The sequence below is a fragment of the Panicum hallii genome, chromosome 6, assembly GCF_002211085.1.
Source record: "Panicum hallii strain FIL2 chromosome 6, PHallii_v3.1, whole genome shotgun sequence".
NCBI classification, from domain to species: Eukaryota; Viridiplantae; Streptophyta; class Magnoliopsida; order Poales; family Poaceae; genus Panicum; species Panicum hallii.
Window position 1 is genome coordinate 2740396 of NC_038047.1, and position 16052 is coordinate 2756447.

General features: G+C 43.2%; 1 protein-coding gene across 1 annotated transcript; it reads right to left on the reverse strand.

Moving 5' to 3' along the window:
* Positions 1 to 6520: 6520 nt before the first annotated feature.
* LOC112897443 (DNA-directed RNA polymerase II subunit 1) lies at positions 6521 to 15297 on the reverse strand. Its single transcript, XM_025965733.1, has 14 exons — positions 14970 to 15297; positions 13844 to 14107; positions 13019 to 13318; positions 12772 to 12930; positions 12438 to 12599; positions 12129 to 12349; positions 11902 to 12043; positions 11464 to 11799; positions 11098 to 11384; positions 10726 to 10984; positions 7474 to 10613; positions 7277 to 7348; positions 7099 to 7158; positions 6521 to 7009 (listed from the first exon to the last, which is right to left on the reverse strand). Exons 1-14 carry the CDS (start codon positions 15051 to 15053, stop codon positions 6922 to 6924), a joined length of 5574 nt encoding a protein of 1857 aa, XP_025821518.1. The 5' UTR covers positions 15054 to 15297; the 3' UTR covers positions 6521 to 6921.
* Positions 15298 to 16052: the final 755 nt, after the last annotated feature.

The following is a 16052-nucleotide window of genomic DNA, read 5'->3' on the forward strand; positions in this document are numbered from 1 at the left end:
AAGTTGTTGCAACCATCAAAATTAAAACATTGTACATTTGTTGTGTTCTACTAGATAATAATACAACGTGATCAACCAATCCTGCACAAAGTGCGCAACAGAACATCTGAAAGGAGCAAAAAATGGGGGCCAGTTAGCACAGCATATTTTCTCAAGGATTTGAAACAATCAAGGAGGTAGACAAGCAGCACAAGTTGATTTTGGCAACAACCAATGGCAGGAGAAGGCTTCACTATTGTTAGGACATTGTTGTTGCTCATATTCCTGGCGTATAATGTAGATACTGTAGACAAAGCTAAATATAGGGGAGAACTCTTCTTAGCAGACTTGCTATTTGGGACTGTCTTCAGTAATGGAAGAATTTGTCCTCTAACTGTTTCATTTTTATTTTTATTTTCAATTAGCTGTTCATCCTCCAGCTTTTCCAAAATCATGTATCACAGATCAGCCTATTCTAGAGGTTGTGGGTTAGGATATTGCGCATAAGTAGGGCATATTTACAATAAACTTTCTATCTTGATTCAAAGCCTTCAGTTGATTAGGATAATAAGTATGTGCTACTCTAAGCAACAACAATATATGATTTTAGTAATTGTTATGGATAATGAAAAACGGTGATGGTATTTTCCCCTGTACAGAGCTGAAGCCTAGTTTCCATCATTTTAGAACAAGTAGTAGTTTTTATTCCTGCCTCAACCTAGTTTCCATCATAATGTAAGTGTGTAACAGAACTACAATATGTTCTGTATTGCAGCCAAATTACATCTTTTCAAATTTGGGACAGCATATATTCAAGAACTAGGCTCATGGAACCTATAAGCTTAAACAGTATGTGCAGGATTACTGAAACTGTAGCTCTCAATTCAGACAGATCATTCGTGGAACTTTTGGTTGGATCTCAGGACATCTGACAAATATATGAAATCTGAAGGAAACCAATTTTTGTCTTAACAATTAGACAGCCATGGAATATTCTCATGCATCGCACAATAGATGACAAAGCAAACCACTTCAACGTATTATTGGCCTCTAACAGAGCAACTGTAATATGGTATATACATTGAAAGGCTTCACCCTTTATCAAATTCACTTTGCAGCGGTAGGATATATTCCAATTGAACACCATTACAAATTTGACTCCTTTTACCTAAGACTTTCTATTGACATCATAACAGAGTTTTTATGCGTTGAAAGCACATCAAGGCTGTCGCATCTTGGACAAAGATGATGGATGTTTGTACTGCTATCGTGTAATTACCACAGAACAAGCACTAAAAGACAAGGGCATGATGGAAAAGCATGATGGCTTTTAGCGATATGTAGGATATCTGCTCAAGGATGCCAATTCTGTCATGTTATGATTTTGGATTGATATCACTTATCATGTAACCATCTCCCATTCGCGGCTGGTTCATTCTATTTAACTCATTAATTTTCTATATTTCTGTTTGCATCTGTAGTAACGCTTCAGTTGTTTCTAGATGATTATTTTGTTTAACATTGCAGTTTCAGCTCACATTTTCTTAGAACCCTGTATTTAGACTAATCAAGTATTTATTTAATTTAATTTTTTGTGACTGCGCATCGATGAAAAAATCCTCTAGAAAGTAAAGAAATATTGTGGGATAAGCATGCAAAGTTCAAACTGCGATTACACTAAATCAGATTCCAGCTGCATTCTAATGATGTACTCCGTGACGCTTGATTAATCATGATTGAGTGTAGATCAATTGTTTATTTATCAAGAAGTTGGTTCAGTCTATATTTGTATTTATACTTTATAGCAGGGCCGGTTTGGGTCTATATTCTTATATTTATCACAAGGCGGCACACAACTCTAAGTCTGAATTGATTTTCTTTCTATATCTTCTTCAACTCAACTTTTATTATGAACCTTCATAAAGCCCTCCTGAAAAACGTGGATCCTTGTGAGTTTCTAATGTTCAGAGTTAGTTTGAGTACATATTTGTTTTTTTATTATCATCAAAGTCGGCAAAGAAACTCTGAGCTCAAATTTTGTATATGTTTCCAACTCAAAATTTATCCATAAACTTGAGACGTCATGTTCATAGTTGGTTCATGGACATCTACATTAATATTTGCCACAAAGTTGCCAAAACCACCCTTAATCTGATTTTTGTATACCTTAACACCCCTCCCCCCCCCCCCCCCCCCCCAGCACCCGCACCCGCCCTCTCCTCCTCTCTCTTCTAAAAAAACGAGGATCCATGTGAGTGCAACGTTCAGTGCAAATGCACAAAGACAAGGCCTCAATAATAGAGTGACTAATTGATGGGAATAAGTCAAAGCCACAAGATTTAAACTTTTGAGGTCAGTGGAGTTTAGCAAATGCATGTTACTTGTTTTTCCTTTTGTTGCCAGGATAATGAAAGGGATGTGTCAACGCGAGGCATGCAATCAGTTGTCCTTAAAAGATTATGTGGGCTCCCTGGTAAGCGGTGTGCTGATGAATGGCCAGCATTTTCGCAACGGACAGAGAAGAAAAACGAGAGAAAAGATTCAATACTTTACGATTAAAAACAACTAAAATGCTTTGTCTGCAGTGCTAGACATCCATCACCATTTTAGCACGCATGACAAGAGGTACAAATCAACTGAACACCAAACACATCCCCTGGTCATGGCCTTTGTCAAACTGCCAGTCAGCATTTTCCTCTGAAAAAGTTGCCATTTTTCCAATCAGGAAGGCGATTTCAGGCCGACACATCACAACAGAGGCAACATCAACTTCATTTGCACTGCATCTCACACACACCACCCATCAGCCAATTATTCCCCTCTTCAGCCACACAAACATTCAAAGATCCCAGACAGCATGAGGTCTCATCCACTAAACCCCCCCACATCATAACCATGATCAGCCCAGCTCCTGAGAGGACAATAATTATGCTTATCCCTGGTCCCACAAACCGGGCGGTCCCGCTGCTGACTTGTCAATGCCCGACTGGCCCGTGCGCGTGACGTGTCCGCCACGCGTCCGACGTGGCGCGCCACGGCGGCGCTAGGTTGATTGGGGTGGGGTAGAGCCTTTGGAAACCTGAGGTTGGGCGGAGTTGTAGCCAACTTGGGATTGGTGATGACCTGGTGACATGATGGGCACGCTCTGATCTCTCCTGGCCATGCAAAATCCTGCTCAGGTCGTCTGCTTAGTGGCGGGAAAGCTGGCCGTTTCACCTTTTGCTTTTTTTTCCCTTTCCAAGAATCAGCAGCAGCATGTGAGAAGCATATGCACGTATATTCAGTGGCGCTGGGAGAAATGGCGCGAATGTTCAGCACTCGTCCAGATCATTCAAATCGATCGCCTATCACGTCTGCTTGTCTGAACGAACAAAGCTCTTTTTTTTTTCCTTTCTCACGTGTGAGCAGCAACTTTTTTTTGTGTGTGTGGTTCATCTGGTTCATTCCGTGGTCACCTGGGTAAAGTTTTCTTTTGATCATGGCCTCGTTTCTCCACTTTCTTGTGGAAGTCATAAGCTAGTTGTTGGGCAAAACTATACGCGTTAGCATCACATGTGAACCAGATAGAACCTACCTAGTATGTTACAACTTGCCACTATGCCAAGTTGTTGATGGAGACAGGATTGTCGTTGATGCTAAAATAAACCGGTGTTGAAGATAAGTATTCGAAGAATTGGAGGTTGACCAAGAAGAGCAAAGTGTGGCACCTGCGCCTTCCACTAAGTACATGTGTTAAGCCATACCGCGGATCTCTTGGTTGCGGAATGGGTTCATTCACAAGAGACTCCCTCGTTTGAAACTAACTATTGCTCATTAATATTTCCTTTATATGGTATAAGATTATAATCAAAATTAAGTGACCTTTTAAATAAGTATATAATAACAGCATTTTGTTGCGGAACCTAATTGCACCAAATTTATCTCACAAAAGTTATACATGAGTAGAGTAATTATTGACAAGAGTTTATCATTAATGAGACGAATAAACCTTATAATTTCAGGATGATGGAGCAACTGATACAATAGCCAACCACACTTGGCCAAGTTTCAATTGATCATGATCTTGTTTTTAGTGATTTCTTCTAGCGTCGGTCCTACTCGTGATTGATTTGCCAGCAGGCAAAACTACAGGCACCATCTGTGACCAGATAGAACCTACCCACAATGTTACAATTTGTAAATGATGACGATGTGACTTAAAAAATTAAATCATATCTAAGATAAGTTTGTAAATGAATTGTAAAATGACTATGAACAATGCCCATACGTGGCACTTGTGTCTTCCACTCAGTACAGTTAAGCTGTCCTGCAAATGAGCAAATCTCCCTTTTCTTGGCGAAAAAATGAGCAAATCTCTTGATTGCTAGAGGCTTATCAGGGGCAGATACGGTAGCTGCTGGTTGCCCCCGGTTGACGAGTCCCGCAATGGACGGCTACCATGGACAATCTCACCATCAACTTCCCTTCAAAAAGAAAAAAAAAGAAAAATCTGAAGTAAACACGAAGGTGCCATGAACTAGTAGTAGTAGTGAAGGAAACAACAAGGTCCCACAGTGGCGTGTTGACTTCGTGAATAGGTTTCAGGAAAAAGGTCAGCGGGTCTAGTAGTGCTGGCACTAATGGCCGGAATAATGCAGGTGGGCCCGGCACACGTGGCAGGTTCCCCCAGGAGCACAATGCCGGCCGGCAGTTGGTGACGACGATGCCACACGGTTGGATTATTGGACATGGGGCTGGGGCTCTTTGGGTTGGCAGTTGGGGACAGCAACACTTGTACTACTACACAGAGGTCCTACACAGCTAGCCTACATGGCTACATGCAACGAAGCATCCGGTTTATCACTAAGCTAGATTGTACTAGTCAGCTAAACGTACAGCAGTTGAGGTTGAAGCATTAGCACCACTGATGATGCGTGTGTTGAATGGTTTTGATTTGAATTCTGAACACAAGTGTGACTCTCATCTACGGCCACACACTTGTTCGCCGCAGCAGCGTTAGTTGCATGCGTGTTTCATGTTTGCTTGTGTACGTACCAGCAATCCACGTCAGCCATCTAGAAAAAAAATTCACGTCAGCCATCTAAAAAAATAATCCACCTCAGTCATCTAGAAATTTGCCCACGTACGTAATCCTGCATGTAGAGATGCTGATAATAAACATGCATGTCGCGCCATTTCTTTTCCTTTCTTTTCTATCGCACACGTCATACTATTTGGAAGAGGATGAGGTGGCCGGTTTGACGCCAGCAGTGTTGTAGACGTGTAGCTGAGTGTTTTTCTTCTTAACCCGACTGCAAGGCTAGTATGTAGCTGTTATTTTGCTAATTGGTGGTCCACCAGTAAGAAAAATGTAGGGTCAACAGAAATAGATTTGTGGCAATCCCCCAGGTAACAATAAAAGAAAACCCCCAAGTAACAGAAATAGATTGATGGGATGGAGAGAGTACATAATTAGAAATTTAGATTCCAATAAAAATAATCAAAGTTGATAGAAAAATTCTTTTCAAAAGAAGATGTAACAAAAAAAAAAGCAAGCCAAAGTATACTTTTTACTTCTCTGAACTTTGGACCAAGTCCATGTTTCCTCTCTGGATAATAAAATCATCCGTCTGGACTCCTTTGACTCTGGACTCCTCTGACTCGTGATACCGGATACATGACCTCCCTCGCTGTTTTCTAGGTGGTTTTTCTATTTTTCTTTTATATTTATTTTGGCTGAATCTTTGAAAAATTATAGTAAATCAAAAAAATCATAAAATGAAAATTCCAATTTTGTTGGGATCCACATGAGAAGATCTATGTAGTGAACATATGATATGGTATAATTTAGTATAAAATTTTTGGTGTAGCTTTAGATATATATACTTTTCTATAATTAATTCATAGCTGCAGTTTCCGTGATCCAATTATGGTGAAATTTTTATAGTGGATTAATCATTATATGCTTGAGTTGTTGTAAAAAATTTCATGCTCTTTGGATCATGTACGACTGGTTTATAGATTTATCTATATAAATCTAGATAAATCTATAGATAAACCTAGACAAATCTATAACTCGGACATACATGATCTAATGAGAATGCAACTTTTAGTCCACCATAGAAATGTCACCATAATTAGACCAAGGAAGCTGTAGCTATAAATTAATTATAGAAATATATCTAAAACTACAGAAAAACTTTATACTAGATTTTTCATTTTATTTTTTTCTATGGTTTACTATAATTTTTCAAAAATTCAGTCAAAATAAACTTAAAAGGAAATAGAAAACCACCTATGAAAATAGCGAGGAAGGTCACATGTCCAGTATCGCGAGTCCGAAGAGTCCAGACGGATAATTTTATTATCCAAGAAGAAAACACGAACTCGATCCAAAATTCAAAAGGTAAAAAGGACTACTTTTTCCTACAACAACGCAAGTACAACTTTCCCATTGTTTGGGTGGGCCTAAATGCAGCCCACTACATGTGAAATTTAATCCAACGACCTCGATGGTACACACACCCTCCAAGAAGTTGAGCACATTCCAGACAAATAGAAATTTACCAGAGGAACACAATACAAGCTCCTGAAATGCCAAAAACACTGCGTGGGTCATCCGGAACACCTACATTACAACGACAAAATCAGCTCTGACGGCGTACATGAATAGGCATAGCATAATCCCGCCAAGATCTTATCACTACCAAACATGTTGTTCTGAACAGCCACCCCACGGGCCACTTAGCAAGGAGCAGCTCAGAAGCTAGCAAAGTTCAGCATTTAACTCGTTACATGGGACCATAGATAAACAACTCTCGCCGCTATTAGCGGCTCTAGGAAACAAGGTTCCTCTCAGTGTTCATCAACCATATAAAAACTTAAGGGGAAAAAAAGAGCAGCGAGGCGTGGCAGGTTCCTTCTTCCTATGCAGCCATCAGCAGAACCCTTTTCTCAGCAGCTTCAACGAGTGCTCTCGTCCTTGTCGTTTGCTTGCCCTGTGGATGATGGGGAGTAGCCGGGTGCAGTGGGCGAGTAGCTTCCACTTGGGCTGCAAAGTGGAAATTTAGGTTTGTCAGAACACAAATAACGCCTTTCATGATAGGAAGATGAGATATGCCTGGTATTGCGATGGCTTGCCTGTAATTTGGAGAGGTTGGGCTGTAGTCTGGACTAGGTCCTCCAGAGGTGTTGAACGGGCTGCAGAAGTCAGGCAATGTGTAAGATGGGACAGAAGAATAACAGTACTGAAATGGAGCACTGTTCAAACATAAATCTGAAGATGCAGCACAGGTGAAGAAATCTGAACGGCACTCACCTCGTTGGGCTGTACGAGGGACTTGGTTGTGAATACGATGGTGATGTAGGAGAGTAAGTCGGTGACGTTGGACTGTGAAAACAGAAACAGTAACATTCAATACAGTTATGCAAGGACAGAGTACCCAACGAGGCAAGATTGTTATTGTTTGCCAAAGCTAAACACACAGATACAGATCTTTGTAGAATTGGGCATACCTGTAGTTTGGAGATGTCTGACTGTATGGAGTCATCCTTGGGCTGCTTGGAGAGTAAGCATGTGAAGGGCTGTACTTGGCTGATGAAGGATTGTAGCTCGGCGAAGTAGGACTGTAGCTTGGCGATGTTGGGCTGTAACTCGGTGACGTTGGGCTGTAACCAGGCGAGGTAGGGCTGTATGCAGGCGACGTTGGACTGTAGGAGGGGGAGGTAGGGCTGTATGAGGGGGAGGTAGGGCTGTATGAAGGGGATGTCGGGCTGTATGAAGGGGATGTTGGGCTGTATGAAGGTGATGTAGGGCTGTATGAAGGTGATGTTGGGCTGTAGGATGGCGATGTGGGGCTGTATGATGGAGATGTAGGGCTGTATGCGGGAGATGTGGGGCTGTATGCTGGTGAGGTTGGACTATAAACTGGCGAAGTGGGGCTGTAGCTTGGTGAAGTGGGGCTGTAGCTTGGTGATGTTGGGCTGTAACTTGGAGATGTTGGGCTGTAGCTTGGAGATGTGGGCGAGTATGATGGACTGGTGGGCGAGTATGTTGGACTTGTTGGGGAGTAATTTGGGCTTGTAGGACTATAGGTGGGAGAGCCAGGTGTATAGGATGGTGAGGTGGGACTGTAACTTGGTGATGCAGGGCTGTATGATGGAGAAAGAGGGCTATATCCTTTTTCTGGGGTGAAAACCGGAGAAGATGGACTGTATCCCCCTGATGATGGAGAGTAGCCACCTGGTGATGGAAATGGTGAGAATGCCATGTGCCCAACATATGGTGAGAATGAAGCATCTGTATTAATGGGGGAAGCCCTGATGTTGGGACTCAGCAGATAACTTGGCGACATCATTCCTTCATGATAGGGTGTCCCAGATATGGGAGATCGTGCTGGTGTCATGCCGAAGTCCAGACCTTCGACATAACTTGGTAGTTGAAGTTCTATTGCCTGTTGCAACATCTGGTCATTCAGATATAATGAACAGCCTCCAGTACCAATAGGAGCAAGCTGGCCAAGCATAATGTTCTCCGTGACACCTCTCAAGTGGTCAGATTCAGCATATACAGCGGCATCAAGCAAGATGTCAACAGTCTCTTCAAAGGAACATCTCATAAGAGGTCCAGTGTCATTACGATTGATACCATGCCTTGTGATAGCCATTAGATGACCTCTGTATGTCATTGTATCACAAAGAATGGCTAGATGTCTGTAGTTCACATAGGAACCATCGAAAGATATAACCACCCGAAGCTCATCCAAGAGAGATCGACGGACAGCCTCAATTCCAAGAACCTCGATCACTTCAATCAAATGATTACTTGTTGTTCTTGTAGCATCGACATCCTCATGACACATCACAGCTAAGAGATTCACACCTTCTGTATCAAGCATCCACTCCTGATCTGCTTTGAAACCATCGTTTTGCTCAAATTTATTGACCTTCCCGTGTTTGATGAACACTTTGTTGATGTCTGGAATGCCTCGTAAGGCCATCTCTGTCAACATGTTGCCCTCTATCTTCTTGAGGAAGACATCATCCTCAGCTGACTCATCTTGTATTTCTCCCTTTGGAGCATCATCATTTGTGATGCGGATACGGAGGATGAGCTTATCAGCATTATCATCATTAAATATGCACGACAGGTCATCATCAAATTCACGGTTGATCTTCTCAGCAATATCAGCCATGCTCAACTTCTTATCAACCATCATCTCACGGTTAAGCTCAATACGCAGCAGCCAAGGAGAAATCTTATCCGGGTCAACATCTTCATCAGGCATTTCATAATACGACCGGACAAACTCCACATCCTCTTCAATGATGGTTCCTAGAGGATCCGGGTCATACCATATCTCAGTGGCATGGGTTACACTGCGCAGTGTGGTGTACTCTAGAGCACACTGAACATTCTTAGCCAACTCTTTCTTCTTGTTCACCTCAGGCTTCAGGTAAACAGACAAAGATGGAGTCTTTATCTTCTTGGCAACATTAATAATCTCTCTCAACCTGGGAACCCCAAGAGTGACATTCTTGGCACTGACACCAGCATAATGGAAGGTATTCAGAGTCATCTGAGTTGCTGGTTCTCCAATGGACTGTGCAGCCACACATCCAATCATTTCACCAGGGGCCACCAAAGACTGAAGGAACCTAGATTCAATCTCACCAATAACCCATTCAAAAGCTTCCTTTGTAAGCCTGTATTCCTTCAAGACTCTCTTGCTAGCAAATGTGCTACGAAGCAGGATATTGAAGAACAAGGTTGCATTCTTCTGAGCCTCAATGCTCATAGCATCATCACCAGGTACAACCTTTAATCTTTCTTGAAGTTTATCTATCGCTTCCACAATTTCCATTGGGTGCATATCAGAAGGTCTTCTAAAATCAATCTTGAATGTCTTCTGGGCATTCCAGATAAGTCGCTTGAGGTTCACAGGCATAGGCCATGCATTGTCACCAGTTGTGGCAATCTCAGTCCCAAGCTGGAACCGATCAGCTTCTAGCTTTTGAACCTCTGCCTCAAACACATTTCTGAATTCGCGTATGGTCTTCAAATCATCAACATGTTCAGGCAGCATGTAGTTAGGCCTCCAGTTCTCATCATCCAGCTCATAACGGAATACATTATCAAACTCAGCCTTCTTCATCTTCAATGAGTCCAATTTTTGAGATTCAATCCAAACAGCGTCCATGCCATCTTCCCCATACAAGAACTGAATGACGTCTCCCAGAGAATTTCTTACAGTACCATCATATTTCACCATTATGTCCTCCATAGCCTTCACAAGTCTCCTCTGGATATATCCTGTCTCAGAAGTCTTGACAGCAGTATCTATAAGCCCTTCTCTACCACCCATAGCATGAAAGAAAAATTCCTGTGGTGTTAAGCCTCGAAGGTAAGAATTCTCCACAAATCCACGGCTTTCAGGACCAAAGTCATCTTTTGTAAAATGTGGAAGAGTCCGATCAATGAAACCAAATGGGATCCGCTTGCCCTCAACATTCTGCTGTCCGACACATGCAGTCATTTGTGAAATGTTAATGAAACTGCCTTTTGAGCCTGCAGTGACCATAGCCTTCAAATTGTTGCTTTCAGATAAGCTCTTCTGAGCACTGCTTCCAGCATCATCACGAGCCTTGTTGAGAACCTGGAACACGAAGGGAATAGATTTTAGTTAAACAACTCAACCTAAACACTCCTCCTATGCGACAGACCTAAACAAAGGCTAACAATAACAGAAGCAAACAGAAACACAGTACCTGGTTCACTCTGTTTTCAAATGATTCCATCATGGTGCGTCCTGGCTCAGCTTCCAACTGCTTGTCTTGTGCTTGTTTAATAAGCTCCTTCACATCATTCTTAGCTTTAGAAATTGTCTCATTAATCTTTTCCATGGTGGCAGCATCAGCAATAGTATCCCCAATTCCAATACTGAAACCATTCTGAAGAAGCCAATAGTTGACAAGCCACTGCGTATGACCTAGGAACTTGCGGGCAGCATCTGGACCAACCTCTTCCCTGAGAAGACAAGATAAGATGGAATTTTCTTAAAAAATGGAAATGGCAAAAGTTCTTAACTTCTTATTCCCATGCAACTTTCAAGTCATAGAACTTAGATGAAGCATACTTACCAAATGACATGGATAAGACTTCCAGAGCCTGTTCCAAGACTCTTTTTGCAAAGTGTACCAGATAGAAGCTCTCCCTTCTCTATCCTGACCATCGTATCACCAGGAGTAATAAATCCTGTTTCTGTTTCCGAATGCCAGGCTGAAAACCGAATTAAGTTTATTTGCTTGGGGATAATCAAGTTAAAAACTTGTTTCCCAGTCCAAATAGGCCTAGGTTTCAAAATGGCAGGTGCAGGAATCTTTCCATCGAAGTCTTGCCACCACATCAAGATGTTCATAAATACATCCTGGAATAAAATTAAAATGAGCCACAAAACTGAACAGAGTACAAATGGAAAGATGAGATAGGTTTCCTTTTTTATTTACCTTTTCAATGAGTGTGTCCCTTTTAGTAATTTTACGACACCCAAGCAGTGTGTCCTGGACAATACCCATGACAGGCCTATTTGACTGTGGGGACACGATGCATTTTGGCACCATCATTAACTCTAAAACTTCTGCCCTGGTCTCAAATGACTGAGGGACATGCATATTCATTTCATCCCCATCAAAATCAGCATTGTATGGTGAAGTGACAGACAAGTTCAACCGGAAAGTTGAGTAGGGCATAATTTTGATGCGATGCCCCATGATAGACATTTTATGAAGACTTGGTTGCCGGTTGAAAAGAACAAAATCTCCATCATTGAGGTGCCTCTCGACCTGGGGAAATCAGGCAAAAGATGAGTTAAACATAAAACAATTTTACAATGAGATTTTTAGGAAGGCAGCACCTTCAACAATTATAGTGAAGTTAATACTCACCTTGTAACCCAGCTCCAAATGCTGATCACTGCTTTTCTTCACATACCGAAGATCAAGCCTCTGACCATCTTCCCTGATGATGTACTTTGCACCTGTCTTCCCCGGGGGAGGGTGAGGCCCATATTCCACAAGTTCCTTCAACCTGACATTATTGAATTTAGCTGCAAATGGTCAGCAAAAAGCACAGTGGTTACATAACATTTGTCAATAACAGCAAACTGGTTCACCTCTCAATGTTATATGGAGTGACTGTTTCAGGATATGTCAGATTTAAAGCAATACTCCATGGTACTCCCAGTTCATCAATGTTTATATTTGGATCTGGTGTGATAACAGTACGGGCCGAGAAATCAACACGCTTGCCCATCAAATTTCCTCTAATCCGGCCTTCTTTTGCTTTAAGCCTGCTGCAAATCGATTTGATAGGCCTTCCAGAACGCTGTGTGGCCTGAGCATTCAACCAAAAAATAAAGATCAGTAAACTTATCCTGATATCCAGAAGTTAAACACACAAAATAGCATTTTAACCTACTCACCCTGGGTTGACCAGGAAGTTCATTATCAAAGTACGTCGCAATATGAAATTGCAACAACTGAGCAAACTCTGTTATAATGTGAGCTGGAGCACCATTTCTTTCTTGCCTCCTCAAATTCTCATTATGCCGTATTATCATAGCTAATTGATGAGTCAAATCATCCTGTAGTAAGACCAAGAAGAATAATAGTGAGTAGCTTATAAAATGTTTTCTTCAAGGCAGGGGCCGAAGCAAATCTCTTTATTAGAAGAATAGCAATGAGCTATGAAGGATGCATTCTTCATCCTTGCAACAACCATCAGACACATAATAACTATAGTGGTATTAGGCTTACCTCACTTCTAGAAGAAGTGTCCATCATGACAGATGGTCTAACAGGGGGTGGAGGAATTGGAAGAACTTGAAGTATCATCCAATCAGGGCGGGCAAATTTGGGATTCAGACCCAACAGAAGGCAGTCCTCATCACTTATACGCTTAAGTACGTTAAGGACCTAGCCAAACAAGCCATGTTAGAAACCACATGATTACAAGAACATTCGCAGAATGACTAGCTGAATTGAGTAGAGATTATAGTAATACCCTCTCAGCGGAGAGGATTTGCTTTCGCTCCACTGGCTCGGGGAGTTGATCCTGATCATCATTTTTCTTCTTTGGAGCTTTGAACTCTGCAACCATCTTCATACCATCAACTGTAATATTTGGCTGCTGAGCACCACAACCACCTCTTTTCTTAACAGGCTCGTCAGTATCATGCTGGTCCTGAACATCAAGGTCATCACCACCTGCACAGACTTTTTTGCTCTTGCAAGCATCATATATTCTCTTCAATCTATTCTTTGGATTCCTGATTTTGAGAGCCTGCTTAAATTTGGTATCATCCTGCATGACAAAAAATGGATAAAGGTAAATAGCATGTCAAAGGTTTGGCAACATAAATGGTAACATGATAAGCATCTTAACCGGGGGAGTAGATATGTGAGAACACATTAATCAGAACACGTAAAAGACTCGAAACTTTGTGCATGGCCAGGTTCCATTGTCCTGATCACAAATTTGCTTTTGCTAAGGAGCTAATACAATAAATGCAAACTATACACTTACGCATGTCAGTTAATAAGCTTCATCAAACATATTATAGAACAAAGAATAAAGATATTAGGTTGTGGGGCAATAAAGGACAAGTAAAATAATTGCAGTTTACATGCCAGAATGATACCTCAACAAGTTCATCCCTATCCATAGTGAAAAGGTGATAATGATGAACAGAGCTAAGTACAGTAAAAAGCGACAACGATGAAGGTTCTCAGAGTTTCAGTTTACCATGCGTCAAATTAAAATCATAACCCCCTTCAAGTAATAGCGGGATACAAACACATACTGCAACACAACCAAAACCAACAGTACCTCATCCGCGAGGATCTTGGAGCAGTTAAAGCAGACGCAGCGCATAATGGACAGCACAGTTTTAATGAAGCCAATGTGGAACATGGGCTTTGCAAGCTCAAGGTGTCCAAAGTGGCCTGGACACTCCGCCATGCCTGCCATGCATGTCTCACACTTGATTTTCCGATCAATAGTCCCCAATCGAGGGTCACTGAGCCCACCAGGCTTCGGCTTCCCCCTCTCCATTGTCTCTGCATGTTCTATTTGAATCACCGACATTTGTCTCTACAAAGGCAGAAAGGAATAAATAGTCATGATTTTGTATTCCCAGAAATCAGTTCCTCACATGCCACATATGAACCAGATTAAATTTTTAATGAAGCGTTACTGTTGAGCCCAACAAATAATATGGTCAAACTCATCATTAATGTCACTTTAGTACTAAGTAACAAGGAATTTGTGCTATATTTGTACAGACATACAACCGTTTCAGTTGCAGTTGAACTTGACAGAATCTGAAGAATACAAAATAGATTGCATCACTATATACGTATATAGATATGGCAAACAGTAAGTCACGCAACCACAACCTACTAAGTTGAAGCTCTACAACACACTTTACAAGTTACAACAGCACTTTAGTGCCTCGTATTTCTCAAAATTGAAGTACAAAGCACAAGTGCTAAGTTCAAACTCAACCATACATCTCCACTGTTCCAGTGCAAAGTTCAGACTTAACCATAATCCACGCCAGGGCAGTGCTCCGTGCAAAAATAACCAAATGTCTCCATAGTGACAGCAGTAGCACACTTTTTTCCCCCTTAAGGATGCTCAAGTTTTAGGAATATGAAAGCCTGTACGGCCGTAGACATTCTAATTGTGTGAATTCAGCAAGACAGACTCCGGCGAGCTGATAGCAAAGCTCAGCCCGCTCAGCCCCGCCGCCAATTACAGCAAGACGCGTGCCCAATTAGAATCCTGGCACCAAATTCTGAAGTCCATGACCAACTTAGCAAGCTAGCTAGCAAACACCCATCACACGAGTCCATCAGCACTACGCCCGCCCCACTCAACTCGACCCTCGACCCGCCCGAACCACAGATGCAAAGAGAGCCGGCGGCGGAGGGGGGAAGGGGAGGGGTATTACAATCTCGTCGGGGCTGAGGATGCCGAACTGCACGAGCTGGACCTTGGCCACCTCGGCCGGCGAGTACGGGAACCTCGCGTCCATCTCGGCCCCAACCGGCGCCGCAGCGGCCGCCGACCGCCGCCGCCTAGGGTTTCAGATCGCGGCGGCCCCGCAGCCCGCCCGCGGCACCAAGCCCCCCGGCCCGGGGCGACGCGTGGAGTGGAGTGTGTTTTTGGCGGCTGGGCCGCTGGGTCCCGACGGAATCGAACGGATCGGGTCCCCGGGCAGATCGACCGCGCGCTCGCCCCCGCCGCGAGGAAGGGGAAAGGGGAACGGGAGAGGGGTGCCTTTGAGGAAAGGGCGAGGAGAGGAGGGGTGGGGGTGTATTTATAGACGCGGCGGGCGCCGGGCAGACGGGCGCTGGCGGGCGCGTGGGCCCGGTGTATGAAGGTGCACGCGGGAGGCGGTGTGGGAAGGAGGCCTGGTGTACGTGAACCGAGTGCAGGGATGTGGCGCGGGGGAACGGGTTTACCGCCTACGGGGTGGACAGGGTGGGACGTTGGATGGGGAACGTACGGTGAGAGATCCGAGCTCGGTCAACGCGGCGGGCGAGTTTGTGTTTGTGGTCGTTGGAGTGAGTGGAGGAGGAGGGATGTGGGGGGTTGCTTTCTGTGGGCCTGCTGGATGGCTCGTGACCGGGCTGTGGCCCGAAACTTCGTGGGTTTGGGCTAATTTGTGTGGGCCTTCCTATTAACTAAGAAAGAGCCCACCTCCTCCGCCAGCGTAAAAGGCCACGCCCTGCAAGCTTCAACCATGGAGGAAGCAATGAAGAAACTGATAGCCACTACACTAAACCACATAGTAGTTGAAATATGGAGCGCAAAAACTAGAACATATTCATGTGGATATCCTCCCGGTCCCTTTGAGAAATCAAGGAGCTCTGCTGCTCTGGCCAATCCCCAACTTCCCAGTTCTCTGTATTGTTCTACAATTTAATTTTGCTCCTAAAATACTATATGCAGTACGCAAGGTCTGTTTGAATACCTTAGCCTAAATTTTAGCCCAAGGGGTAAAGGTTGGCCCCTCAAATGGACGGCTAAA